This window comes from Carcharhinus amblyrhynchos, chromosome 4, assembly GCF_965287045.1.
Source record: "Carcharhinus amblyrhynchos chromosome 4, sCarAmb.v2.hapA, whole genome shotgun sequence".
Lineage (NCBI taxonomy): Eukaryota > Metazoa > Chordata > Chondrichthyes > Carcharhiniformes > Carcharhinidae > Carcharhinus > Carcharhinus amblyrhynchos.
In genome coordinates this window covers 54,203,547-54,230,085 of record NC_137327.1, presented here as the reverse complement: position 1 = coordinate 54,230,085, position 26,539 = coordinate 54,203,547, and the positions used below count along the sequence as shown (strand labels likewise).

At 42.7% G+C, this 26,539-nt stretch overlaps 1 protein-coding gene across 6 annotated transcripts in view; it reads right to left on the bottom strand.

The window, feature by feature from the left end:
• LOC145342028 (uncharacterized) overlaps positions 1 to 26,539 on the bottom strand; it is a 186,529-nt gene that overhangs the window by 148,020 nt on the left and 11,970 nt on the right. For all 6 annotated transcript variants that reach the window (XM_080187172.1, XM_080187176.1, XM_080187175.1 and 3 more), the window contains 6 exons: positions 25,281 to 25,395; positions 18,423 to 18,447; positions 15,725 to 15,962; positions 9,610 to 9,754; positions 8,658 to 8,700; positions 965 to 1,187 (listed from right to left, as the gene is read on the bottom strand). In XM_080187172.1, coding sequence (XP_080043298.1) covers positions 965 to 1,187; positions 8,658 to 8,700; positions 9,610 to 9,754; positions 15,725 to 15,962; positions 18,423 to 18,447; positions 25,281 to 25,395 — 789 coding nt within the window. The remainder of the gene's footprint in view (positions 1 to 964; positions 1,188 to 8,657; positions 8,701 to 9,609; positions 9,755 to 15,724; positions 15,963 to 18,422; positions 18,448 to 25,280; positions 25,396 to 26,539) is intronic.

Sequence of the window (26,539 nt, the reverse complement as noted above, 5' to 3'; positions counted from 1 at the left end):
AACTCTCCACCTCACTTCATCACATCCATCTTAAAATCCCTCAAAATTTAGCATTTCAACCTCACTTTCAGTAAGTACTAATTACTCTCAATAACTACATGGTGCCTCACTGAGAAAGCCCCTTCGGTACTTTTCTAAAGGGAAAAATTGTCCAAACATGTACCATGGAACTTTTGTATGAGAGCAGGGAGCTTCCTCGCACAGGGAAGCATTCTTGCTCCTTCTGGCCCACTAGCAGTACTGTAAAGACACCAATTGTCTCTCTGAAATAGTTCTTGCCTTAAGTTGCCTGTTTCTTGTTGCATGGGAAGCACAGCTGTAACATCTGCAAAGGTTAAATCAAAAGCTAACAGCCTCGTTATTATATTTAAAAGACCAACCCACCTCCTGGGAGCAGGCTAGTTGCCCACTCTCATGTCCCACCTCACTAAAACTCAGAAGACCCAAGCTGGAACCTCTTCCCAATGTGCTCTGAAGTCTTTCCAATTTAATTCTCCCTCCCACACCCAATTCCACATGCTTACACACTCATGTTAAAATTTCCCCTGGGTGTTAGTTATTGTGAAGAGGATACACTTATTGAGTGCATGCTGTGTTGATTGACAGCAAGAGGAACAATGATGAAATAAATATGCATGTGCACAATATTTATTAGGAAGAGGATTTAATGATGGAAAATCAATGTCTGGATTGTTCAGATGCAGTCTTGCTTTACACTTTGATTTTATTTGGGCCAAGTTATAACAATGGTCTCTTTGTAGACAGTGCCAGCAAAAGAGATTTGGATTGTAAAGTTGGACTGGTGTCTTCGACAAAATTAGTGAGAATGGTTTGTAGGCTGAAGTGAGTTTAGCATTTTATTGGTCATAGTAGAATGTGGAGTGACTTTGGCTATGATAGGTTTATACTACACATAAATTCATTCAAGGGATCTACTTTTTATGAAACGTCAGCATCTTTTTACCTGCTGCCACCAGTAGATGACTGAGGCACCTCAACACTCTTGGCCGTGGATGCGGTATCTGCAGGGGGTTCTGCCTGGTGGTCAGTAGTGTTTTTTGGAGCCTCAGTTACCAAGACCACTTCCACTTTAACTTCAGGCTCAGGCTCTGGTTTAGCTTCAGGTTCCGGTTTAGCCTTAGGCTCTGGTTTAGCCTCAGGCTCCGGTTTAGCTTCAGGCTCAGGCACTGACAATAAAGGAAAAAATTCAGAATTATTACAATTCAGATTAAGCAACCTGCCTAACCCATTGTTCAAACTTTACATAGTATTAAGCAGTCTTAATAGCACAGTGGCAGACTATTCTGCTGCTAATTACAAGCCACAAGAGGATAAAGCCTCAGTCCTGAGGAACATTGCCACTGACCTGTGGAATTTTTTCTGGATTTCAATGGCCATGTCGATTTATGCCTGAGGGCCATCAATTCTCTCCCAAGCTAGCTGAATAAGGCTAGGATATTAGAACCATAGAAGACTACAGCACAGAAACAGGCCTTTTGGCCCTTTTTGGCTGTGCCGAACCATTTTTCTGCCTAGTCCCACTGTCCTGCACCTGGACCATATCCCTCCACACCCCTCTCATCCATGTACCTGTCCAAGTTTTTCTTAAATGTTAAAAGTGAGCCCACATTTACTTCATCTGGTAGCTCATTCCACACTCCCACCACTCTCTGTGTGAAGAAACCCTCCTAATATTCCTTTTAAACTTTTCCCCCTTCACCCTTAACCCATGTCCTCTAGTTTTTTTCTCCCCGAGCCTCAATGGAAAAAGCCTGCTTGCATTCACTCTATCTATACCCATCATAATATTGTGAAAGTCAAATGAATAACTTCTTCAATTCATTGTTCTTCTGATCCATCTCTCCCTTTCTCACTCTGTCTGTCTCCTAAAGTCAATTCATCTTCTTCACTCCAATTCCCTCTTTCTGCATTTCGCTGCTTTACTCATCCTTGTCTGTTCTATATTTACACGTAAACTACAGATGAAGAAACGTAAGGAAGTGCATGCCAATATTGTTGGTATTAAGTAATTGTGCTCATGCCAGTAACATTTTCTAGGATATTAAACCTAATTGAGATGTGCGGATCATGAACTAATAATGAATCATCATGCATAATTTTAAAAATAACTTGAATTCAACATATTTTTCTCATCTGGAAACTAGATGGCACTGTGAGCTTTTGATAGCACTATCAAGTTTTTGAGTTCTATGTTGATCTGAAGCAACATTTATGGATTTTATCTTAGCCACGTTTTAAACAGTTCAGTTTGAATTTTTGCTAGTGGGACAATTTAAGGTTATGGCAACTTTAAATGAATGGATTTTATTACTTTAAAAGTAATGTAAGGTCTGGGCTAGAGGAAGTATATTTGTTTTAATTACACTGCACATTTCGAAGCTTCTTTGTCAACATTGAAGGTATAACCAAAAGGATTGAGCTCAGCAGCTTGAACTCAGGATGACATTATCTTTAACAAAAATACCTATCATTAGACTCAATTGATGAACCCTGTTAATTAGTTAATTTAGGGGCAGCCCAGTGGTTAGCACTGCCACCTCACAGCACCAGGGACCTGGTTCAATTCCAGCCTCAGGTTACTGTCTGTGCGGAGTCTGTACATCCTTCCCGTGTCTGTGTGGGTTTCCTCTGGGTGTTCCAGTTTCCTCCCACAGTCCAAAGATGTACGGGTTAGGTTGATTAGCCATTTTAAATTTACCCTACTGTCAGGGGATTAACAGGGTAAACGTGTGGGGTTATGGGGATTGGGCCTGGGTGGAACTGTGGTCGATGCAGACTCGATGGGCTGAATGGCCTTCTTCTGCACTGTAGGGATTCTACGATTCTATCTGTAGGGAAGAGCATGGGTAATAGGAGCACATTCTTTATCTGACACCACAGTAGGAAATGTTATTAACATTTGTTCTTAATGCTTTAGTGGCCATGGGACATAAGTTCAAATGTGTGAATGTGAATATTTACAATAGATTGTAATATTGATAACATTTTGTAATATCATTTATCATTGTTTGCCCTTCAGTATAGAAAAAGACCATTTTAATTTGTTTTCCAGTCATTGGACTGTATGGGTGCAAAGTAGCCGATAAGTTCTTTCTTAGCACAAAAATTTCTAGTGCAGCGTGAATAGGACAATGAGGCTGGTAAATAGTTGGGGGCACTGCTCTCATGGTTTTTTTGTGCCTTGCGCTTATTTTAGACTGACTCTATCTGTTGCTCCCCATATGTCGATGTACTATTGGCAATTGCATTCCCCCAGTTTGAGCAGTCCTGGGCAAAGGTCTCCCATGATGCAGTTTCAACTTTAAAGTCCTTGAGTGAGGCTTTCAATGCCTTGAAGCATTGCTTCTGGCTTCCATGGGCATGTCCTCTGTTCTGCAGTTCACCATAGAAGATTCACTCAGGGAGTCAGTTGTCATGCATTCTAGTGACATGTCCAATGCATAGGCGCAGTTTTTGTTGTAACATTGTGAAGTTGTCCATGCTGGTTCTTCCAAGGACCTCTGTGTATAGGGTTTTGTCTTACCACTTAATGTTGAGGAGTTTGTGAGGGCAGAAAAAGTGGAAGTGATTTTCTTAGTGTGTTTCTGGCAGACAGTCCAGATCTCACTTACGTAGAGAAGAGTGGAGAGGACAACTGCTCAGTAGATCTTGAGCTTGGTTTTTAGGTTTATCCCTCTCTGTTTCCATGCTGAAGAGCGAAGTCTACTGAAGGACAGACTGGCTTTGACAGTTTTGGCATCTGTCTCATCATCAATATGAACACAATGTGAAATTGCTGCCTAGGTAGGCGAACTTGTCCACAGTTCTCAGCTTCTGGTCATTTATTCTCACCGTCAGCTCTTGATGGAGCTTTTCTGAAGCAGGATGGAACATGACTTCTGCCCTCAGAACATTGTTTATACGTTGTTCTGTATCTACAGGATGTTGTTAACAATGGACTGTACCTCCAGGTCCAGGGAAAAAGAAATGGCCATATGTCTTCAGTCTCTATCTGACTCTAGTTATAGAGGAGGGGTCACACCAGATGACCCACACTCTAAGCCAAAGAAAGAGGGTAATTTGGATTATTTCCAACTGAGAGATGAGAAGTAGGGATGAAAGTTGGAAAATCAAAGTCATCATTGGCACAATTGTAGAATGGTTCCTGTGGTATGATTCGTCTGAGACACAGTTCAGTGGAATTCTCGTCAGAGACAGAAGAAGAAAGATATTGTCCGTGTTGGCAATGCATGAGGAATCCTACGGCCTTGAGGGATTAGAACCTTCCATGTTGTCTTTTTCATTCAGTATTTGTAAAATCTTGCTTAATAAATTCTGCTTGATTCATAAATACTAGTTATGCATACCTAACCCTAGTGTTAGGAGTTAACAATTCAGAGCTTAGATATTTTAAGTAAAAGGGTTTTATATCTTAAAATCTCTAAAATGACAGAACCAAGAATACTTATTCCATCTCTCAGCTTCCCCCAATCCCAATCATCAAGAATTGGTGATGCAGTGATCACTTTATTTATAATGTTTCTAAGTTTACTTTGTCCAAATCCATGTAACGTATCTTTTGAATGGGGAATGTGGGTTCTCAGAGGGATTTGAGGATTCAGGTATATGAGATATTAAAGCAGCATCTCAAGTAGGTCAGGCCATAAAATCTTTGAATACTGAATTTGCTGACCAGTATAGAATGCAGTAGTAAAAATGCAGTGCAAGATTCTCCAGCTTCCCAGCCCCATGTCTCCCACCAGCAGAGGTGGCGCGTTGGTTGCTAATGGTAAGGGTCTCCAGCTCCGCTGGATAAATTATAAATAAAGAAAAGTGATCACTGCAATACCAATTCTTGATAATTGGTATAAGGGGGAAGTTCAGAAGTGGAATATGTAATCTTGGTTCTGTACCTTTAGGGATTTTAAGGTACTTTTACTTAAAATATCTAAACTCCGAATTCTTAATTTCTAACACTAGGGTGCTCAGCTGTGTCTGACCTAACGATGGGAATTCCCATTGATGCCACTCCAGGCCAGCGGGATCGGAGAATTCTGCCAACCTGGAGAATTCTGGTTGTAATGTTAATTTGTAGCCCCAGGTGTGACTTGGTGCAAGTGCAGCACACACTTGCAGGATCAGATATGGGACCAGATGGGCAAAAGTCCCTAATATAAGTTGAGAGACTTGTTTCCACATTCCAGTGTTGGCATGAAACATTACCCAATCTGTGGGTAGAAGTGGAAGTTTGGGCAATAGGAGACCATTTTTCATGGAGGAGGACACGAATAGTTTGCCGGATATTAAAGATAGGAGGATGGTAGGAGTTGAGGGCCTGAATGCGATTATTGTCACTAGAGAGGTAGTGCTTGATAGACTAATGGGACTGAAGGTAGACAAGTCCCCAGGACTGGATGGAATGCATCCCAGGGTTCTGAAAGAAATGGCAGAGGTGATAGCGGATGCCTTAGTGATTATTTACCAAACTTCTCTGGATTCCGGGCAAGTGCCGGAAGGTTGGAAAACGGCTAATGTTATGCCGCTGTTTAAAAAAGGTAGCAGACAAAAGGCAGGGAATTATAGGCCGGTTAGTTTAATGTCTGTAGTTGGAAAAATGCTTGAATCCGTCATCAAAGAAGAAATAGTGAGGCACCTAGAGAAGAATGGTTTGATAGAGCAGATGCAGCACAGATTCGTTAAGGGGGAGTCGTGTTTGACAAGTTTATTGGAATTCTATGAGGATGCGACTAGTGCGGTGGACAGAGGGGAACCAGTGGATGTGGTGTTTCTAGATTTTCAGAAGGCGTTTGATAAGGTGCCGCACAAAAGGTTGCTTCAGAAGGTTAGGGTGCACGGAGTTGGGGGTAAGGTGTTAGCGTGGATAGAGGATTGGCTGTCTAATAGGAGGCAGAGAGTTGGTATCAATGGGTGCTATTCTGATTGGCGGTTGGTGACTAGTGGAGTGCCGCAGGGATCGGTGCTGGGGCCTCAGATATTTACCATTTATATAGATGATCTGGAGGAGGGGGCTGAGTGTAGGGTGTCGAAATTTGCTGATGACGCGAAGATGAGTGGAAAAGCAAATTGTGCGGAGGGTGTGGAAAGTCTGCAGAGGGATCTAGATAGGCTGAGCGAGTGGGCGAGGACCTGGCAGATGGAGTATAATGTTAGCAAGTGTGAGGTTATCCACTTTGGCAGGAATAATAGTAGGAGGGATTACTATTTAAAGGGCGAAAAGCTGCAGCATGCTACAGTGCAGAGGGACCTGGGGGTCCTTGTGCACGAGTCGCAAAAACCCAGTCTGCAGGTGCAGCAGGTGATCAAGAAGGCGAATGGGATGCTGGCCTTTATAGCGAGGGGGATAGAATATAAAAGCAGGGAGGTCTTGCTGCGACTGTACAGGGCACTGGTGAGGCCGCAGCTGGAGTATCGTGTGCAGTTTTGGACGCCGCACTTGCGCAAGGATATTTTGGCCTTGGAGGGAGTGCAGAGGAGGTTCACTAGGCTGATGCCGGAGATGAGGGGATTGGACTATGAAGAGAGACTAAAGAGACTGGGTCTGTACTCGTTGGAGTTTAGAAGGATGAGGGGGGATCTTATAGAGGCGTATAAGATAATGAAGGGGATGGATAGGGTAGAGGTAGAGAGATTCTTCCCGCTTAGAAAGGATAGCAGGACTAGAGGGCACAGCCTCAAGATAAGGGGGGGACAGTTTAGAATGGAGTTGAGGAGGAACTTCTTCACTCAAAGGGTGGCGAATCTCTGGAATTCTCTGCCCGTTGAAGTGGTGGAGGCTACCTCGCTAAATATATTTAAGTCACGGGTAGATAGGTTTTTGGTAGGCAAGGGAATTAAGGGTTATGGGGAGAAAGCGGGAAAATGGAACTGAGCCACGACAGATCAGCCATGATCTTATTGAATGGCGGGGCAGGCTCGAAGGGCTAGATGGCCTACTCCTGCTCCTATTTCTTATGTTCTTATGTTCTTATTGCCATCCATGTGAAAGAGTGTCCCATAAGCTAAGTTATGTGGTCAGTGGAGTGGGGGAGGGTGTGAAGGGAAGCAGTGGAATGGGTGGATCTGGGGCAGGGGAGGCTTAAGATTTTTTTGTGGGGTCTGAGGAAGCCATTAAAATACTTAAAAGACAAAGCCTTTTAATCTCTTCTGATCATATTACTTGTTGCTGCAGTCTTCCACTGATACATCTGGCAGTGTTCACGACTCCCACAATCAGAAGTTTAAGTCACAATGAAGTCCTAATTGTCTGACAGGATCTCAACTTAGACACATTAATGAGGCCCCTGCCTTCCTGCCAAGCTATGTTCCCTTTAACATGTGCAATGCCCTGCAGCAGTTCATGAGGGTACTCCTCAGGCCAGTTATAAGTTATCCCTTTCATGACCACACATTGGAATAATCAGGTTCCACACAAAAATAGAAATCTAATTTTGGCCTTGTCTGAAAAAAAACAGGTCAGTTAAAATGGCAGCAAGTGAGAATACAGTGGGAAGTGTTTGATGCCATTTTATTAACCACCTTAGTAAGATCACAGTGGTACCATGTGCAATTCTGGGTAGAAGCAATGTTAAGGATGTGAACATGGCCTTGTATAGATTCACTAGGACATTGAGGTGTGGGAAAATATAAGACAGACTTGAAAAGCTCTGTGAAAAAGTGGCCATGAAATCACTGGATTGACGTGAAAATACATCTGGTTCAATTCATTAATGTGCTTAATGGAAGAGAACCTGCCTTCTCCGAATTGTCCGATACACGATTCCAGTCAAATGAAAGTGGGACTATTGGGCTATGGAAACAGGGCGCTCATGTGAAAAATAAACATTAACACAAATGTGTTGGGACAATGGTATGTTTACCAATGTCATTTCCATGTAATCACCTGCTCAAATTACACGGCAGTCGATGGCAATAATCCCTATGAAACTTCAAGCCTTTGTCAAATAAGTCCTTGTAAACCCTTACCGTCAACATCCCGGAGATAACCACGGAACAGAATCTATAAATACTATGGATACAAAAGCAGATCAAAGACTTGAATTTTGTGACTGAATTTCTCAGCTCCTGACTCTGCAATGTCTGTCAACAAGTCACAAGTCAGGAACGTGATGGAATATTCTCCACTTGTATAGATGAATGTGGTTCCAACAACACTCAAGAAGCTTACCACCATGCAGCCAATGAATTGCTACCCCGTCCATCACCTTAAACATTCAAGTCAATCACCTCACAGCATGGTTACAGTGTGTAACTTGTACAAGAAAAATAGCAGCAGCTTGCCAAGATTCTTCAACAGCACCTCTCAAAACCATAACCACAATCATCATGAAAAACAAAGACAGCAGACATAAGAGCACACAACTCCCTGCAAGCTCCCCACCTACACACACGCCAGCCTGACTTGGAAATATATCACCATTCCTTCATTATTGCTGAGTCAAAATCCTGGAATTCCCCACCTGTCAGCACTGTGGGTGTACCTATAATATATAATCTGTAGAGATGGCAGCTCACCACCATTTTTTAAAGGTGGTTAGGGATGGGTAATAAAATGCTTGCCCACATCATGTGAATGAATAAATAACAAACTATAAGCAAAACTAAATTCTGACATTAGTCATTCAGCTCCATAAACTCACCCGTTTTAGCAGGGGGTTCTTCTTTCTGTGGTTTTGCAGATTCCTGTAGTATCAGAAAATGAAGTTATCAAAAAGTTTCATAATTTAATATAATGACACATGATGATTTTATTGTAGAGTGTTCCAGTGACACATGTAATTTACCTGGTAAATTTATAAAAAGCAGATGTGTTTTTTAATGTTTTGACCAAGGGCTGCCATAATCCTTACCCATGTAATGTGGGAAGAACTTTATTTGAACATTAAACCTCAAAGTTACGCTCAGCAAACCACCTGGGAATGCCCATGTTCGCTGTGAGTGCAAAGTACAACAAGAGCTCGCAAGAATCAGAAAACAAGATTCTCATCAGCAAGCTCTCTTTTTCAGATTTCCCCCCTACCCCCACCCCTTGCCCTTCCTGGGCGGGAACCTCATTTAAATAAGTTTAAATATATTTAAGGGGCTTCCCTGCCACACTTTCCCCCAGGTAAGGAATTCCCCCCTCACCAACAGAACGTCACATTGGCAAGGTTTACAACAGCTGTTGAAAAATGGGAAGGTGTGGAGGGAAACTCACCATGGAGCTGTGCCAGTGGTTGTGTTGGGATGGGCTCTCTGGAGAGCCCCAAATGGGGGGGGAGGGTCCCATATGTGTGTGGGGAGTGTTGCCCTAGTGCTTATGGGAGGTCCCAATGTCCATGGGGAGAGTTTCTTTTAAACACAAATTTGGGATGCCCTGGATCCGGCGTTATTGACTCTATCAGGCCTTGCCCTGTCGGCATGATGGCAGAGAACACGCTGTCTATTCTCTGTGCACAGAATGCCAGAGAATCTGGAGTGAAAACTCAGTTGTATGGCTGGAGAGCTACATGCCAGTTTTCTCACCTCAGCCAGCATTCTGTGCACCAACTGCAAGATTCTGCCCTGTTATCCTCTATTAAACTGCGCTGTGCATTGAGATTACACACCCACCTCCTTTTCCGCCTGGGGAGCTGGGGTCACCTCAGCTGCTGCCACAGTGCCATTGGTTGATTTAGCTTTTCCTTCAGGTTGTGGTAACACCTTCTCAAGCTCCTGCACAAACCACCTGAACACTCCACCACCCTGGCCTCCATCCCTGCAAAGAGATACGTCACTATTTTTAAACATTCTTTGTGGAGAATGAAGAATAGACTGTGTTAGCGAAGATCAGAGTAGCAGATGACCACTGGCAGCACAAAGGAGAGAAGATACCACAGGCAGAACAGCAGTAGAGGGCACAGTAACACATCTGGAGGTGTGGCATAATAGGAGAGAGAGCAATGAAGAACAACACTGCAAGAGGACATAAAGGAGGAAATTGTGGGCCAGAATATAGCAGAAGGCACAGCAGAAGAAAGCCATACTGAGCCTATTGTGTTTCTGTGACAGTGAATCGGGATTAACAAAGCAAAAATAATTGAAAATAAGTCAACCACAAATGCCTAACAAAACTACTAATGTTTCTCCCTTCATATAAGACACATATAATAGATGTTTTAATTATATTTAAATTGTGTACAATTTTACAGAGCTCTACACTATTTTGGCAAGATACAAGACTATTGCTGCTGATTGTGCAATCTTACTGTGGAGATGGCCCTAACATCAGAGAAACAACTGAGAACTGGCAAAAGTCAACTGTATCCGGCCGTTAGGTCCTCAGGGAAGGAAGACTATAATCACTCATTGTTTATATCTTCATGGAAAGAGTTATTATTGACACAGAGTGGATTCTTATTCATTTTTCACATTCAATATACCATATACACGGTACATTGTAACATGCTTCTGGAAGATCTAAGACATGTTTATATTCAACTTCACCTGAAATATGAGAGATGACACTGAATGGAGGGTTTTGAAGGGTGATCTGATATGATTTTTAAAGTGTTAAAATAATTCAATCGGATAAATTTGGTGGAACAATTTTCTTGCTGGGATGATGAAGTTCAATAAGAATATTAAAGGTATCCAAGGCTGGTAAATTGAGTTGAAGTAAAGATCAGGCATAATCAGATTGAGGGACAGAAAGTGGGGTGGGGGGGTATGTGGTGCAGAAATATTATTTGCTTGTCTCTCTTGGCTCACCGTGGAACCCTGCTGTAGTGACGTGTACAAAGAAATGATGTAATCCAATGTAGAGCAGGGAACAGAGGACAAACAGGATGCCTGAGCTCTGCACACTGGTAACATGTACCAGACCCAACAGCTTTGAGTTTTGATTCAGCAGACATTTTGTGCACCAGACTAGATGAACTCAATTGCTGGGCATTCTTTGCAGCCAGCTCAATAGAAGCAGCAATTTCAATGGCTTTCTGCAGAGTGAGATTACTTTTAAATTAACAGATAATTTTGTGTTGCTTTGTTGCATAGACCACAAACTAGTCTATTGCAAATGGTGTCATTAAGCATGTCTCCAAATTCACAATATTCTGCAAGTCTTTTAAACACTGCAACAAACTATGCAATTGACTCCCCGTCCTCTTGGTTTCTTTTCTGGAATCTAAAGTGCTCTGCAAACACCAGGGTTTTCGGTGAAAAATGTGTTTTCAAAATTTCTACAACTTGCGTGTATGTTTTAGTGCCTAGCTTATCAGGTTGCACAAGACTGTGGAGGAAATTAAAAGTTTTTCCTCCCATCACGCTCAGGAAAAGGGGATCCATAATGTCTTCATCTATTTTGTTTGCCAGGGCAAAATAATCAAAACGCTCGGTGTAAGAGTTCCACTGTTCCACATTCTCATCAAAAGTACCACTGATGCTGAAAACTCCCTCCATTTTCACTCATGCAGATTTTCTATATGTATATTTCACAACTATTTTCCAGCAGCAACCTCAGTTTTTTTTACACAAGGCATTAATTTGAGCTTCAGTCTGCCTCTCTAGAATCTGTTCCCAGAGTATCTTTTACTCACTACAAACTAACCAACTGATTTTCTGTGTAGGCAGCAATGCTGTGAAAAGTTTCTCTTTTTCTGACTTTGCTTAAACTTCTTCTTTCCAGTAGTTTAACAAGTGCATGTCCATTATCTTCATTGCCAGTTTTGTTGTGCATTTGGAGAATGACACTCAGGAACTCTCTATAGACGAACACAACTTTATTATGGTGTTCTCTTTCTCGTATCTGCTGCTTCTCTGCTTGCTGCTCTACATTGCATTGCATCTTTTCACTTATAGTTTGCTTTTTATTCCTGCAAACAAGCTCCTCCTTTATCCTTACAGTTAGGTTGCGATGCATCTCCTTATGGTGTAGCAGTGGTGGTCTCCCACATCATGACTGCTCTTGACATCAAGGTAGTATGACATCAAGGAGCTCTAGCAAAACTGGAGTCAAAACTGGAATCAGGGGGAAGTTCCTCTGTCAGTTGGAGCCATACCTGGCACAAAGACAGTAGATGTGGCTGTTGGAGGCCAATCAGTTTCAGGACATCGCTGCAGGAATTTCTCAGGGTAGGGTCTTTGGTCCAACCATTTTCAGATGTTTCATCAATGACCTTACTTCCTTTGTAAGGTCAGAAGTGGGGATGTTCTCTAATAATTGCACAATGTTCAGCACCATTTGCAACTCCTCATGTACTGAAGCTGTCCATGTCCAAATGAAGCAAAACCTGGAAATATCTAGGCTTGGGCTAAAGAATATTCACTTCAGACAAGTCCTAGTCAATGACCATCTCTAACAAGAGAGAATCAAACCAGCACCCCTTGACATTCACTGGCATTACCATCACTGAATCCCCCATCATCAATACCCTACAGGTTACTATTAAACAGAAACTGAATTGGACTAGCCATATAAATACTGTAGCTACAAAGAACAGGTCAGAGGAATCCTGCAGCAAATTACAAGTCACGAGTGTGATGGAATGCGCTTCACTTCCCCGGATGAATGCAGCTCCAACAGCGCTCAAGAAGCTTGACACCATTCAGAAAAAGTAGCCTGCTTGATTGGTACCCCATCCACAAACATTTACATTCTCCTCCACCGATGCACAGTGGCAGCAGTGTGTACCATCTACAAGATGCACTGCAGAAACTCATCATTCCTCCTTAGGCAGCACCTTTCAAACTCAAAACCACTTCCATCTAGGAGGATAAGGGCAGCAGATACATGGGATCACTACTACCTGGAAGTTCCCCTCCAAGTCACTCAGCATCCTGACTTGGAAATATATCATTGTTCCTTCATCGTCACTGGGTGAATATCCTGGAACTCCCTCCCTATCAGAACTGTCAGTGGGTACACTACATGGACTGGAGCAGTTCAAGAAGACAGCTCATCAATACCTTCTCAAGGGCAATTAGGGATGGGCAATATATACTGGCCTAGCCAGCAATGCCCACATCCTCATAAAAATGAAATAATACTTCATCTGGGTATTCAGCGCCTTTAGAAGTCTTACTTCCATGGTCACTGACTGCTGCTTAGACTCTTGCAATTTAATCATTAGATCCTCAAATTGTTTCTTAGAATTTTTGTGAGTGCTTTTAAGGTCTGGATTATATCTGCCATTCTGCACATCACATATTTCATGTTCTACACTCTGGACTGAAATTCAAGAATTTCATTACTCTTTGTACAATGAATTCCAACGTTTCATCAGTTTTGTTTGTTAATTTTGCATTCAACGAACTGTTTTGATTCACCTGTAATTTCTTTTCCTGAATCAGGCATTTCTCATGATATTTAATAGAGACCTTTGATACTTGAAGTTAATCAAGTTTTAATTTTTCATTTGGAAACTCATCTTCCGTATGTGAAAGTTGGTTCTACACTGAACTGTTTCTTAGCAGAGCCTAATTCCTCTATTCTTCAAGCTGACATTCCATAATTTACTTCTACTATATCTTTCTGAAACTCTTACAATCCTTTGTGAGAACTTCTATTTTCTAACAATTCACCTTTTTCTCGACATTCTGGGTTCTTGATTTTCAGTTCAGCCATGTCATTTATCCCAATGGTTCTCAGTAAGTTCAAGTGCTTTATCTCCCAGTTCCTTGATCTTCAGTGTCGGATCCACTCTTCCTGATCTTATTTCTATCTCCATCTGCAACAGAGCTTTGTCCTTGTCCTTCAGTTTGGATTCATTGTTAGCCAGGTCTGTCTCCGGCAGTCTTAAATTTCAGTCTGTCATCGGGCTACTCATGGCTTCTGTGTCTACTCATAACTTGGAAAGTTCTAAGGCTTTTTCTTTCAATGTCTTCTATTTTCCATTCAACTGGTTCTTCAGCCTAACAATATCCATATTCATCTTCTCTTTCAATTGGGTACGCTGTAAAAATGATTGAAAGATTTCTACTTTTTGTTGTTCCTGTACCCAAGAATTTTTCATCTTTACATTTTCCTTCTGCAGTCTTTCACTTTGCAGTTTGATCGCTACATACTTCCTCAACACTATTTCCACATTCTCATCTCAGAACAGGGAGGTACCCTTTTTATGATCTGGCTGGGTCCTTTGACTCTGTATTCAATCAGCTTTGGCAATGGATCTCCATGTGCTGTGATGGAGCCCTTTAGCCTCTACCTGCAATGAAGCTTTCTTTAGGTGATATTCAGCAGTGTCTTGAAATTAGTGCACTTCACTCAGGTCAGGCTATAGTTTCTCTACTGCTTCATATCTTGGAATTTCAGGATCCTTCACTTGCTGCCACCATGTTGTAAGGTTGTTCATTGTCTTAATAAAAGATCTAGACATTTGTGTGGATGAATATAATCCATTTAGTGTTAACACACAACTGCATACCTATACCCTGGGGTTGTGCTGTGGCACAGTGATTAGCACTGCTGCCTCACAATGTCAGGGTTCCAGGTTTGATTCCTAGCTTGGGTCACTGTCTGTGCAAAGTTTGCACATTCTTCCCGAGTCTGTGTGGGTTTCCTCCAGGTGCTCCGGTTTCCTCCTCCAGTCCAAAAGACCTGCTGGTTAGATGCATTGGCCATGCTAAATTCTCCTTCAGTTTACCCGGAGTGTGGCAGCTCAGAGATTTTCACAGTAACTTCATTGCATTGTCTGACGTTAGTGTACCTTTAAGATGTTTTCTTTTCAAATCATGTAGTCTGCAGTTGTAAACAAACTTTTTCAGTGTGTTTTTCTCATTGTTGTCAAGCTGACTGGAGATGTCCTTTCATTGCTACTTCAATAGTTTAAATGGGGATTTTTATGTTTACTCTGGGATTGGTTTTATGGCCCTGCATTGCTAAGGCTAGACAGGTTTGTTTCCTCCTAGGAAACTCAAGCTTAATATTTTTGTTTTTGTCTGGCAGCAGTGTTTTAGTTTCGAAGGGAGTGGGCATCAAACTGAAAGCAGTGTCTCTCTCTCTCTCGCTCTCTTCCTGTTTCATCTAGAAATTCTGCTGGTGATCTTAAAGGAAGATTTTGCCTTCCTGAAGGAAATAATCTGCTGTAAGCAGTTTGCCTAAACTCCCTGATGTTCTGGGAAGCTGTTCTGACTTCAACCTATTCTGAGTGAATCAAGACTGAGAGTTATTAGTTCTTCAACCAAAGGACTCGATTTTCAGTATCATGTGAGCATTAGCCTGTGCTGTGTTAAACCTGTTCAAAGGATCTTTTCTCTATGGGATTGGTTAGATCGGAACATTGTAGATATCTTGGTTAAGGGTTAGACATCATCATGATTGTTTATTCCTTGTTTGCAATTGATAAAAGTTCTTGCTAATTTTTGTATTATACATTTTAACTATATTCTTAAAAAATTTTGTTTGATAAAAGCTCCCTAGTTGGTCAACTGAATCACACTTGAAGTGGAACATCTCACTCTTCTCTTAGCCAAATCCAAGATGCAAAATTTATGTTTCAGGCAGGCTTCATAAAACACTTCAGGGTTTCTAACCTGAACCATAACAAATGTTAATATAAGCCTACTTGTGACACTAACTCATAAACTGAAAAAAAATGTTTAGCCCTAACTATGTGCTATCTTCAGGCTGACTTCTCTCAGACTCTCGCTGCATCATCTATTATCATGTGACTCTCTACATCATAATGCAGGTACTATTGTTTCCCCAGTCCCACATTAATGCTAACTAACCTAAACACAATCAGCTTACCGTTGGTCTTGGACAGATGGGTTTTCTGCAACAGGAGCTGATTGACTTAGTGGTTGGGTATCTGGAGCTGGAGCTGGAACTGGACCAGGAGCTGGAGATGGAGCTGGGGATGGAGCCAGAGACGGAGCAGGAGCTGGAGCCGGAGACGGAGCAGGAGCTGGAGATGGAGCTGGAGATGGAGCCGGAGCTGGAGCAGGAGTAGGAGATGGAGCAGGAGCAGGAGGAGGCACCTTAGTCTCTATCAATAAAAATAAACATACTGAAGGATTCTTCATTTCACAAAAAGCTCAGTTGCATTATGTTACACGAATTGCTAAAGAACATCAAATTCTATCAAAAGGTATTTCCTCATGATGCATATAATTCTAGATGCTTCCATACAAGCTTTCATGGTTGAGGAGTGGACAGTTGAGCAATACTGACCAGAAAAGTTCCAGGTTCAACACCGTTCCTGCCCTGAGATAATTGACTCTGCTGTCCGCAGCAACACAGGCTCAACACTGAGTTAAGGGGAAAAATGACAGGGTTCCCAATCCTGGTTGGTAGTAGTGGCATCAATGGAAACTATAAATGGATCAGGACAGGACCAATCTCACTGTGCTCCCCACAATGGTCCAACAACCTAGGAACACACTGAAATGGCACCGTGGGATAGGTAAAGAAAGACAGCCAGTGCCTGTGGAAATGGACTACTGAACTAATTGCCTTGAATTGAAGAGGGAGTAAATTGAGGGAAGAAAGTTAAACCAGCAAACGGTTATTCATCAAAATTCACTATCTGCTCAATACATATCACAACAAAACATTCAGGTGCAATTTCATAAATAACTGAATCAAACATAGCATGGTTTTCTTCAGAAAAACAGATGAAGCAGGACTTGATTCTAATATTCATTCCCTGCCACTAAATGTGGCCGGTGGATTTATAAAAACATTTCTGTAGAAAGTTTACAGAGCGTGCAGTCATTACTGATAAGGTCCAACTAGTCATAATATTGAACCATGTAGCTCACTTGCAGCTAGTAAATGTTCTCAGAAAGCAGTTTAAATTGCTCAATTCACCCACTGTCCTAGTGACACAGCAGGATTGAAACCATTGTATTATGTTTAATATTTGTTAATCTCTCATGTGGTAAGAGACAGTGGATAATGTTAGGCTCCACCAACAATTATCAATGTAATGTATCATGTAACTGAAAGAAAAGAATATTAGCTAGCCATCCTCCTAGTTTCAAGTGGGACAAAAGTCCTCCATCAGGCCCTGTTGTGTACTATGGTTTATGACTTGCTCCATGTAAACCCCATCTCTTCCAGTTCAGCCAATATAGTTCTTTGTTTTTGGCCTGCCCCGTTTATGTTTTCCAGCTGTGTCCATCTTAGAGCAATCTTTGGTATTTGCCCTTGGGGCATCCTTTGTACATATCTGAGCCACTTCTTCATCTCAAGGACAATCCTGCAGCAACCAGTCTTCACTGGAAATTTTATTTGACCAGTGGATTTTACAGATCTCACGGCTAATCAGCTCAATATTCTGTGAATATTTATTAGCTGTAGCATTGATATGTTCGTGTCTGTCTTCATTGCCCTCATTCAGATTCCTACAGCAGGGCTGACTTTACATTACTGTTGTAGAGTCTGATTTTGCCCTTGTAACCTTATTGACCAGACCTCCAGACAATTTAAAGTCTACTAAATGCAAGTCTAGCTTTTTTCAGTTGGGCATTGATATCCTTCTTAGCACTGTTATTGTTGCTAATAAGGCTCCAGAGGTAAGCAAAATCCTTGATTTACTCCAGAGCTTCTCCATCAGTGGTAATTGGAGGTGCTGCTGGTGTGTTGGTATTCATGACTTGTTTTCTGCTTGTTCATAAGCAGACAAGTCTGCTTTGCTGACATGCTGAGTCTGACAGACTTCTCCTAGAGGTGGATGCAGCAAAGTTGAGGTTCTCCAGGTATGAAAAGAGGGTCAAATGAATTTCCCTGGGACAGCCCAATGTTGCTTGGTACATGACCCAATCAATAATGATACGAAATAGACTAGAGGGAGTTTTCCCATCCTGCCTGTCACGGGAATCGTAGCAGACAGTGGGGTGGACCATGCAAAAGTTTGTTGACTTCGGGCGGATTTTCCAGTTTTGAGGTGAGTGTGGTTGGAAAATCCCACCCTAGGAGAAAGGATGCAGTCCTGCTGCACTCTAGATTTCACTTCAAACCATTCAGACAATGTATTGCCGAGAATAATATTGTATGTGAAGTGCTCATAAAACTTCCAAACCACATTAACAATCTTAGGCAGAGTTCCATAGGCTCTCAGAATCTTCCACAAGCTCTCATGGTAAACACTCAGATGCCTTCTTGAAGTCTATGGAGTTGATGTAGGAGTGCATTCCATTCCAGACATTGCTTTGTGATGCTGTGCAGAATAAATATTTGGTCTATCTATCCACAGCCCTTGTTTGCTCTTACTCAACTTTTTAAAAAAAAATACTTTTATGTATTGAAAGAACAGAAAAGTAATAAAAAATATGTTTTTTTATGATAATGTGAACTTTAATCCAAGCATATAGTCACATTCAAAATTTCATCTGTCCTATTTTTAGCATCGCCAATAACTATTGCTTAGGTTTCTGATGGTGAAATCTGATAAATCAGATATCTGTGATTGGTAATTTTAGCCTAACTTGTGATAAATATTTACCTGTACTCTGTTCTTCTTCCTTGACCTGCATCAGGGAATCCACGTTTAGATGTTGAGTGAAAAAAAGAACAAGAAAATGTTGGTGACAGGCAGAGAAAGAATTTAAGAAGTGTCTTAAAGGAGGAGTGAGACGTTGTGAAGTAGAGAGATTTACAGAATCACAGTATCTTTACATTGCAGAAGGAGGCCATTTGGCCCATCAAGTCTGCACTGGCTCATTGAAAGAGCATTCTACCTAGTCACACTCCCAGCCTTATCCCAGTAATTTTGCACATCATGTCTTTTCAGATAGCAATCCAATTCCCTTTTAATATTTTAATCGAACATGCCTCCACCACCCTCTCAGTAAATTAATTCCAGACTACAATCACCTGCTTGGTGAAAATTCTTTTCCTCACATCACTTTTACTCCTTATTTTGAATCTGTGCCCTCTCACTCTTGATGCTCTCGAGTGGGTACCCTCAGGATCTTGAATCCTCTATCAAGTGTCCTGTCAGCCTTCTTTCCTCCAAGGATAACAAACTCAACAGGTTCGATTTTATCATCAAGTTGCACCCATTTTCAGGCACGGAAACTTGGTAAAGTCAGGCATGAGGTGAGTACCATGATCCGTGATTGCGTCCGCACCGGTTTCCCCCTTTACCAAGGCCCAAAAATGGCCGCGATTGGGACTGCACCCGAAACGCATGCGACAGCCATTTAAATGCATTTGCAAGCATTTAAATTGACTTAATGGGCTGTACACCCAACTTTACCGGCACTCCCCCCTTTACCATTGTGTTCGCTCATCCAGAACTGCCGCAAAACAGACATACTCCACGTCCGATTCGGGCACTCCAGTTAGTGAGGAGGTGAGTACCGAGCATCCAACAGCTCCCTGCTTGAGATTGGTGTGGGGGTCAGGATGGTGGGGGGGGGGTTCCAGTCTGCTGCCACTCTGCCTGTGATCAGTGAGGGGAAGGGGGGGGGTCCGCTGCCACTCTGCCTGTGGTCAGTGAGGGGAAGGGGGGGGTCTGCTGCCACTCTGCCTGTGATCAGTGAGGGGAAGGGGGGGGGTCCGCTGCCACTCTGCCTGTGATCAGTGAGAGGGAAAGAGGGGAGGGGCCTGCAATCAGTCTGGGTGATGGGTGGGTGGTGGTAAGGGGGTCAGTAATGTTGTGGATGTGGGCCAGTGTCTGTGGAGGCCAAGAAAAGGCATTACTCAGCCTGACAGCGATGTGGCAGGGGAGCAGCATTCTGTCATTTTTTTCTGCGCACGCGCAGTTGGAGTCGCCTATCAGAGCTGCAAGATTTTGTCGCGTTAAAACCCACCCACAGGCTTCTGTATCACAATTTGGAATTGCTAATATCTTTTCAGGCAGAATACATATGGGGCGCCTGAGAACAGGTCTAAAAGTTGGATCTAAAACATTCCCAATTGCAAATCCACCCAGTATTTAGAATCAAAATGGTAAAATAGGGCCCAAATGCCCCAACGTATCCTCATAACCACAGTTTTTTTTAATCTCTGGAATCACTCTTGCCGATTTCCTCTGTACTTTCTTCAATGTCTTCACATCCTTTCTCAAGGATGGAAGGAATTGGAGACAGTACAGAGGAAGGAAGCCCAGACCTGGATGCAGTACTCCAGGTGACGTTTATATTAGTACCTTGGACAAGTTCAACATGATCTCCTTACTCTTGTACTCAATACCTCTGTTAATAAAGCCCAAGATACTATTTGCTTTAACTGCTCTCTCAATGTGTTCTGCCATCATCAATGACTTATTACATCTATTATTATTATTATTATGGGGAGAAAGCGGGAAAGTGGAACTGAGCAGCGACAGATCAGCCATGATCTTATTGAATGGCGGGGCAGCCTCGAAGGGCTAGATGGCCTACTCCTGCTCCTATTTCTTATGTTCTTATGTTCTTATGTTCTGGTCGCCGCATTATAAGAAAGATGTGGAGGCATTGGAAAGGGTGCAGAGGAGGTTTGCCAGGATGTTGCCTGGTATGGTGGGAAGGTCTTATGAGGAAAGGCTGAGGGACTTGAGGTTATTTTCATTGGAGAGAAGAAGGTTACGAGGTGACCTGATTGAGGCATACAAGATGATCAAAGGATTGGATAGGGTGGACAATGAGAGCCTTTTACCTCAGATGGTGATGGCTAACACAAGGGGACATAGCTTTAAATTAAGGGGTGGTAATTATAGGATGGATGTCAGAGGTAGGTTCTTTACTCAGAGGGTAGTATGGTCGTGGAATGCCCTGCCTGCAGCAGTTGTGGACTCACCAACTTTAAGGGCGTTCAAATGGTCAGTGGATAGGCATATGGATAACATTGGAATAGTTTAGGTTAGAGGGTCATTAGATTGGTTCCACTGGTTGGCGCAACATCGAGGGCCGAAGGGCCTGTACTGCGCTGTAATGTTCTATGTTCTATGTTCTATGTTCTATGTTCTATGTTCTACACTGAGCTCCCTCTGTTCCTATACCTCCTTGAGAACTTCTCTCTTTATCTTATACTGTCTCTCCATATTTTTCCTGCTAAAATGGATCACCTCACACTTCACCACACTGAACTTCATCTGCCACTTGTCTGCCCAATCCACCATCATGTCTAGGTCTTTTTTAAGTTCAAGACTATCCTCAGAACCATTGACAATATTTTGGAACTTCATATTATCTGCAAATTTGAAAATCATGTCCTGAGCACCACAGGCTAGGTCATTATTATAAATCAGGGAGTGCAAGGGTCCCAAAACTGATCCTGGAAACACCCTACAAATCTTCCTCCAATCTGAAAAAACATCCATGTATTCTGTTTGTTATCACTCAGCCAATTTCTTACCCAAGTGTCCACTTCCCCTTTCATTCCATAAGCTAGAATTTTGCTCACTAGTTTGTTGTGTGGTACTCACAGTGTCAGAGAGGAAGTTTAATGAGGACTTGTCTGTTGAGGTAGTATGGGCAGAAATTAGAAATAGGAGAGGAGAGGTCACCCTGTTGGGAGTCTTTTATAGACCTCCAAAAAGTTCTAGAGAGGTTGAGGAAAGGATTGCAGAGACGATCCTGGACAGGAGTGAAAGTAATAGGGTAATTGTTATGGGGGACTTTAACTTTACTAACATTGATTGGAATTGCTATAGCTCTAGCTCGTTAGAGGGGTCAGTTTTTGTTCAAAGTGTGCAGGAAGGTTTTTTGACTCAATATGTAGATAGGCCAACTAGAGGTGAGGCTATATTGGACTTGGTGCTGGGAAATGAGCCAGACCAGGTGCTAGACTTGGAAGTTGGTGTGCATTTTGGTGATAGTGACCACAATTCGGTTACGTTCACCTTAGTGATGGAAAGGGATAGGCATGAACCTCGGGTCAGTAGTTTTAGCTGGGGGAAGGGTAATTATGAGGCCATTAGGAGAGAATTAGGAAGCATTGGTTGGATGAGGAGATTACAGGGACTAGGAACGTCTGAAATGTGGAGTTTTTTCAAGGAGCAGCTACTGCGGGTCTGTGATAGGTATGTCCCTGTCAGGCAAGGAGGAATTGGTAGGGCTAGGGAACCGTGGTGCACAAAAAAAGTTGATTTGTTGGTTAGGAAGAAGAAGGAGGCTTATGTTCGGATGAGGCTTGAGGGCTCGGGTAGTGCAGTAGAAAGCTTTAGATTGGCTAGGAGGGAGTTGAAGAGGGAGTTAAGAAGGGCTAGAAGAGGGCATGAGATGACTTTGGCTGATAGGATTAAGGAGAATCCTAAGGCGTTCTATAGGTATGTCAAGAACAGAAGGTTGGTTAGGGCAAGATTAGGGCCAGTTACAGACAGTAGGGGGAAGTTGTGTGTGGAACCGGAAGAGATTGGAGAGGCATTGAACCATTATTTCTCTTCGGTGTTCACGCAGGACGATATGAATGTAGCTGAGGAGGTCACTGGGGTGAAGGGGTGTAAAATAGAAAGTATTGCAGTTGATACAGAGGATGTGTTGGATATTCTAGAAGGGTTGAAAATAGATAAGTCCCCTGGTCCAGACGGGATTTACCCTAGGATTCTATGGGAGGCAAGAGAGGTGATTGCAGAGCCACTGGCTCTGATCTTCAGGTCGTCGTTGGTCTCTGGTATAGTACCGGAAGATTGGAGGACAGCGAATGTTGTCCCATTGTTTAAGAAGGGGAACAGAGACTTCCCTGGGAATTATAGACCAGTGAGTCTTACTTCTGTAGTGGGCAAGGTTTTAGAAAGAATTATTAGGGATAGGATTTATAGTTATTTGGAGAGTAATGAATTGATTAGAGATAGTCAGCATGGTTTTGTAGCGGGAAGGTCGTGCCTTACTAACCTTATTGAGTTCTTTGAGAAGGTGACCAAAGAGGTGGATAGGGGTAAGGCAGTAGACGTGGTATATATGGATTTTAGTAAGGCGTTTGATAAGGTTCACCATGGTATGCTTCTGCAGAAAATGCAGATGTATGGGATTGGTGGTAATTTAGGTACTTGGATCAGGAATTGGTTAGCAGATAGGAGACAGAGGGTGGTGGTTGATGGTAATTATTCATCATGGAGTTCGGTTACGAGTGGTGTGCCTCAGGGATCTGTTTTGGGGCCACTGCTGTTTGTAATCTTTATTAATGATCTGGATGAGGGTATAGTTGGGTGGATTAGTAAGTTTGCTGATGACACCAAAGTCGGAGGTGTGGTAGATTGTGAGGAAGGGTGTCGAAGTTTGCAGGGTGACTTGGACAGGTTGCAGAGCTGGGCCGCAAGGTGGCGGATGGAGTTTAATGCGGAGAAGTGTGAGGTAATCCATTTCGGTAGGAATAACAGATGTGTTGAGTATAGGGCTAACGGGAGGACTTTGAATAGAGTGGAGGAGCAGAGGGATCTAGGTGTATGTGTAATAGATCCCTGAAAGTTGGGAATCAAGTAGATAAGGTTGTTAAGAAGGCGTACGGTGTCTTGGCGTTTATTGGTAGGGGGATTGAATTTAGGAGTCGCAGCGTCATGTTGCAACTGTACACAACTCTGGTGCGGCCGCACTTGGAGTACTGTGTGCAGTTCTGGTCCCCACATTACAGGAAGGATGTGGAGGCTTTGGAGAGGGTGCAGAGGAGGTTTACCAGGATGTTGCCTGGTATGCAGGGGAGGTCCTATGAGGAGAGACTGAGGGATTTGGGGTTGTTTTCACTGGAAAGAAGGTGGCTAAGAGGGGATCTTATAGAAACATATAAGATGATTAGAGGTTTAGATAGGGTGGATGGTGATAGCCTGTTTCCTCGGATGGAGAAAGCTAGCACGAGGGGGCATGGCTTTAAATTAAGGGGGGGTAGTTATAGGACGGATGTCAGGGGCAGGTTCTTTACCCAGAGGGTGGTGAGGGACTGGAATGCCCTGCCTGCTGCAGTTATAAATGCGCCTAGTTTGGGGGCGTTTAAGAGATTGGTGGATAGGTTTATGGACGAAAAGGGATTGGTTTAGATTAGTGGGTCAATGTTTTTTTTAAAAAATAAGACTGGTCGGCGCAACATTGTGGGCCGAAGGGCCTGTTCCGCACTGTAATGTTCTATGTTCTATGTTCTATGTTCTACTGTATCAAATGCCTTTGAAAATCCATATATATATACCACATCAACAGCAATGCCCTTATCAACCTTCTCTGTAATCTCCTCAAAAAACTCCAGCAAGTTAGTTGAACATGATATTTCCTTCATAAATCCATGCTGGATTTCCTTAATTTTCCTGCACTAGTTTAAGTGACTGTTGATTTTGTCCCAAAGTATAGTTTCCAGATTTTTCTCTACCATTGAAGGCAACCTGACTGGTCTACAGTAGCCAGCTTTATCCTTACACCACTTCTTGTACATGAGCATAACATGCACAATTTTCCATCCTCTGGCACCAACCCTGCGTCTAAGGAAGATCGGAGATTACTACTAGGGCCTCTGCAATTTCCACTCTCACCTCCTCAATATCCTTGGATGTATCTCATCTGGTCCTGATGTATTACAAATTTTAAGTAAAACTAGGCTTTCTGACAGCCCCTCCTTCTCAGCTGTAAATTGTTTTAATGTACCTTCTCTCTCATCTTCTTCCTTTATATCTCTGTTATTTCCCCATCTCCCTTTTTATCACTAATCAGCCCTATTCTTTCTTTTACCATCTTTTAATTATTTAAAATAAATACCCTGGGATTGCTTTTTATATTAGCTTCCAATCTCTCACCTTGGTTTTCTTATTAGTTTTAAACTTCCCCTCTGGTTTTTCTGAATTCAGCCTGATTCTGCAAACGTATTTTCCATTCCACATTTGTTGTATGTGCAGTTCTTCCTTTTCATCTCCATCTCCATCTCCCTTGCCATCCAGGATTTGTTTGTCCTAACTTTCCCCTTCAAGGGAATATACTTTGACATTGCCTGCAATAGTTTCTCTTTGAAAGTGGCCCACTGTTTAATCACTGGCTTTCCTGCCAATATTTGATTCCAGCTCACCCGATTCAGATACCTTCTCACTCCATCAAAGTTGGTTTCCCCCCATTCATTATTTCAGCTCTGGATTGTTCCTTGGATTCTTTTCCAAAGCCAACCAGAATCTTATGATACAATGGCCACTGTTCCTTTATGCCTTCCCAAAGATTAGTGATCTATCTGGGCCAACTCATTCCTCAGGGAATGAATTGGGGAGGAAATTCCAAAATCACTGAATGAACAGTCACCAATGGTGGAGCGGATAAAGGAAGGTGGAAAAAACCAGAATTGGAGGGGTGAAGAGAGGTTGCAGGCTGATGGAGATCATTGTGCAGAACACGTATGTACAAACATTAAATATATCCTTAACTTAGATATGGCTACATAAAAATGTTTCAATAATTGTTTAGTTAACAAGTACCTCTTTATCCTTCACCGATTCAGATGCAGCTCTTGGCAGCTTGGGGCTTTCAACATGTTGTGGAAGGAACCTACTCAGGTTTTGTGTAATCCAGACTAGGACACCAGATCCAGAACTGCATACAAAGAAATTCAATTTAATAATGGCAGCATTCAAAGATATTTTTGGAAGCAACAAGAAAATATTTTTCTACAAAATAACACTTCTACTTCAACACTAATCACCCAGACCAGAGAGACAAATATCCCTACATTACACTCATATAGAACAGAATTAAAATTACTGCTGCCAATGGGAGCTAGATATTAGAGTCAAGAAAGACAAAATGAAGTTTGGAGGATATCCAAAATGAGTGGAAAATGCCACCATTGGCTTTAGCAAGAATATTCACACAGATGAGACAGGGTAAGTCATTGACCCTAGCAGCAGCAATCCTGAAGAGAGAGAGAGAGCAAGAAAGAGAGAAAGAGGGAAAGAGAGAGAAAGAGAGAGGGAAATAAGGAGAGACAGACGGAGAGGAGGAGATGAAAATAAAGAGGGGGAATGAAAGAGTCAGAAAAGGGAAAGAGAGAGAGGGAGGAAAGAAAGAGAGGGAAGAACAGAAATGGGGAGGGAGAGAGATAGGGAGGGAGAGAAATAGGGAGGGAGAAAAATGGAGTGAGAGAGATGGGAGAAGGGTAAGGAGAGAGATATTTATGGCTTTCAAAAATGAATTCACTAAATATCTGAAACAAAACAAATGCAGGGCTGATGGGAAAGAGATAAAGGACAGGGTCAAGGGACTGGGTGAGTTGCTCTTGCAGATTACGTACATCAACATAATGAACCAAATGACATCCTTCTTGTAACCATGATGAGGTCACTGTCATGCCAGCTTCAAACACCTTGGGGGCGATTCTCCCATCCCGCTGCACTGATTTTTTAGTACATTGGGCCAGGGGATTTAAGCAGGGCCAGATCAGTGCGATCTGCACTGGGCATCCAGCCCCTAGTGTATCACCCAGCAATCCTCCCCAATCCCCAGCAAAAATTTTTTAACGAATGGGGTTTACAGTAACTCCCCACAAATGGGAAACTGCTGACCCAACCCTGCTGGAGTGAAGGGGGGGGAATTGGGGAGCCCCAGAGAGTTAGGTAGTGGCGGTGTGGCCCCCAGCCATTGGCACCTTGGTAGTACCAATCTGGGCCCCCGGCACTGTCCAAGGGGCAAAGTGTCAATGCCCAGTAGGCATCTTGGTACTGCCCATCAAGCATGGGGC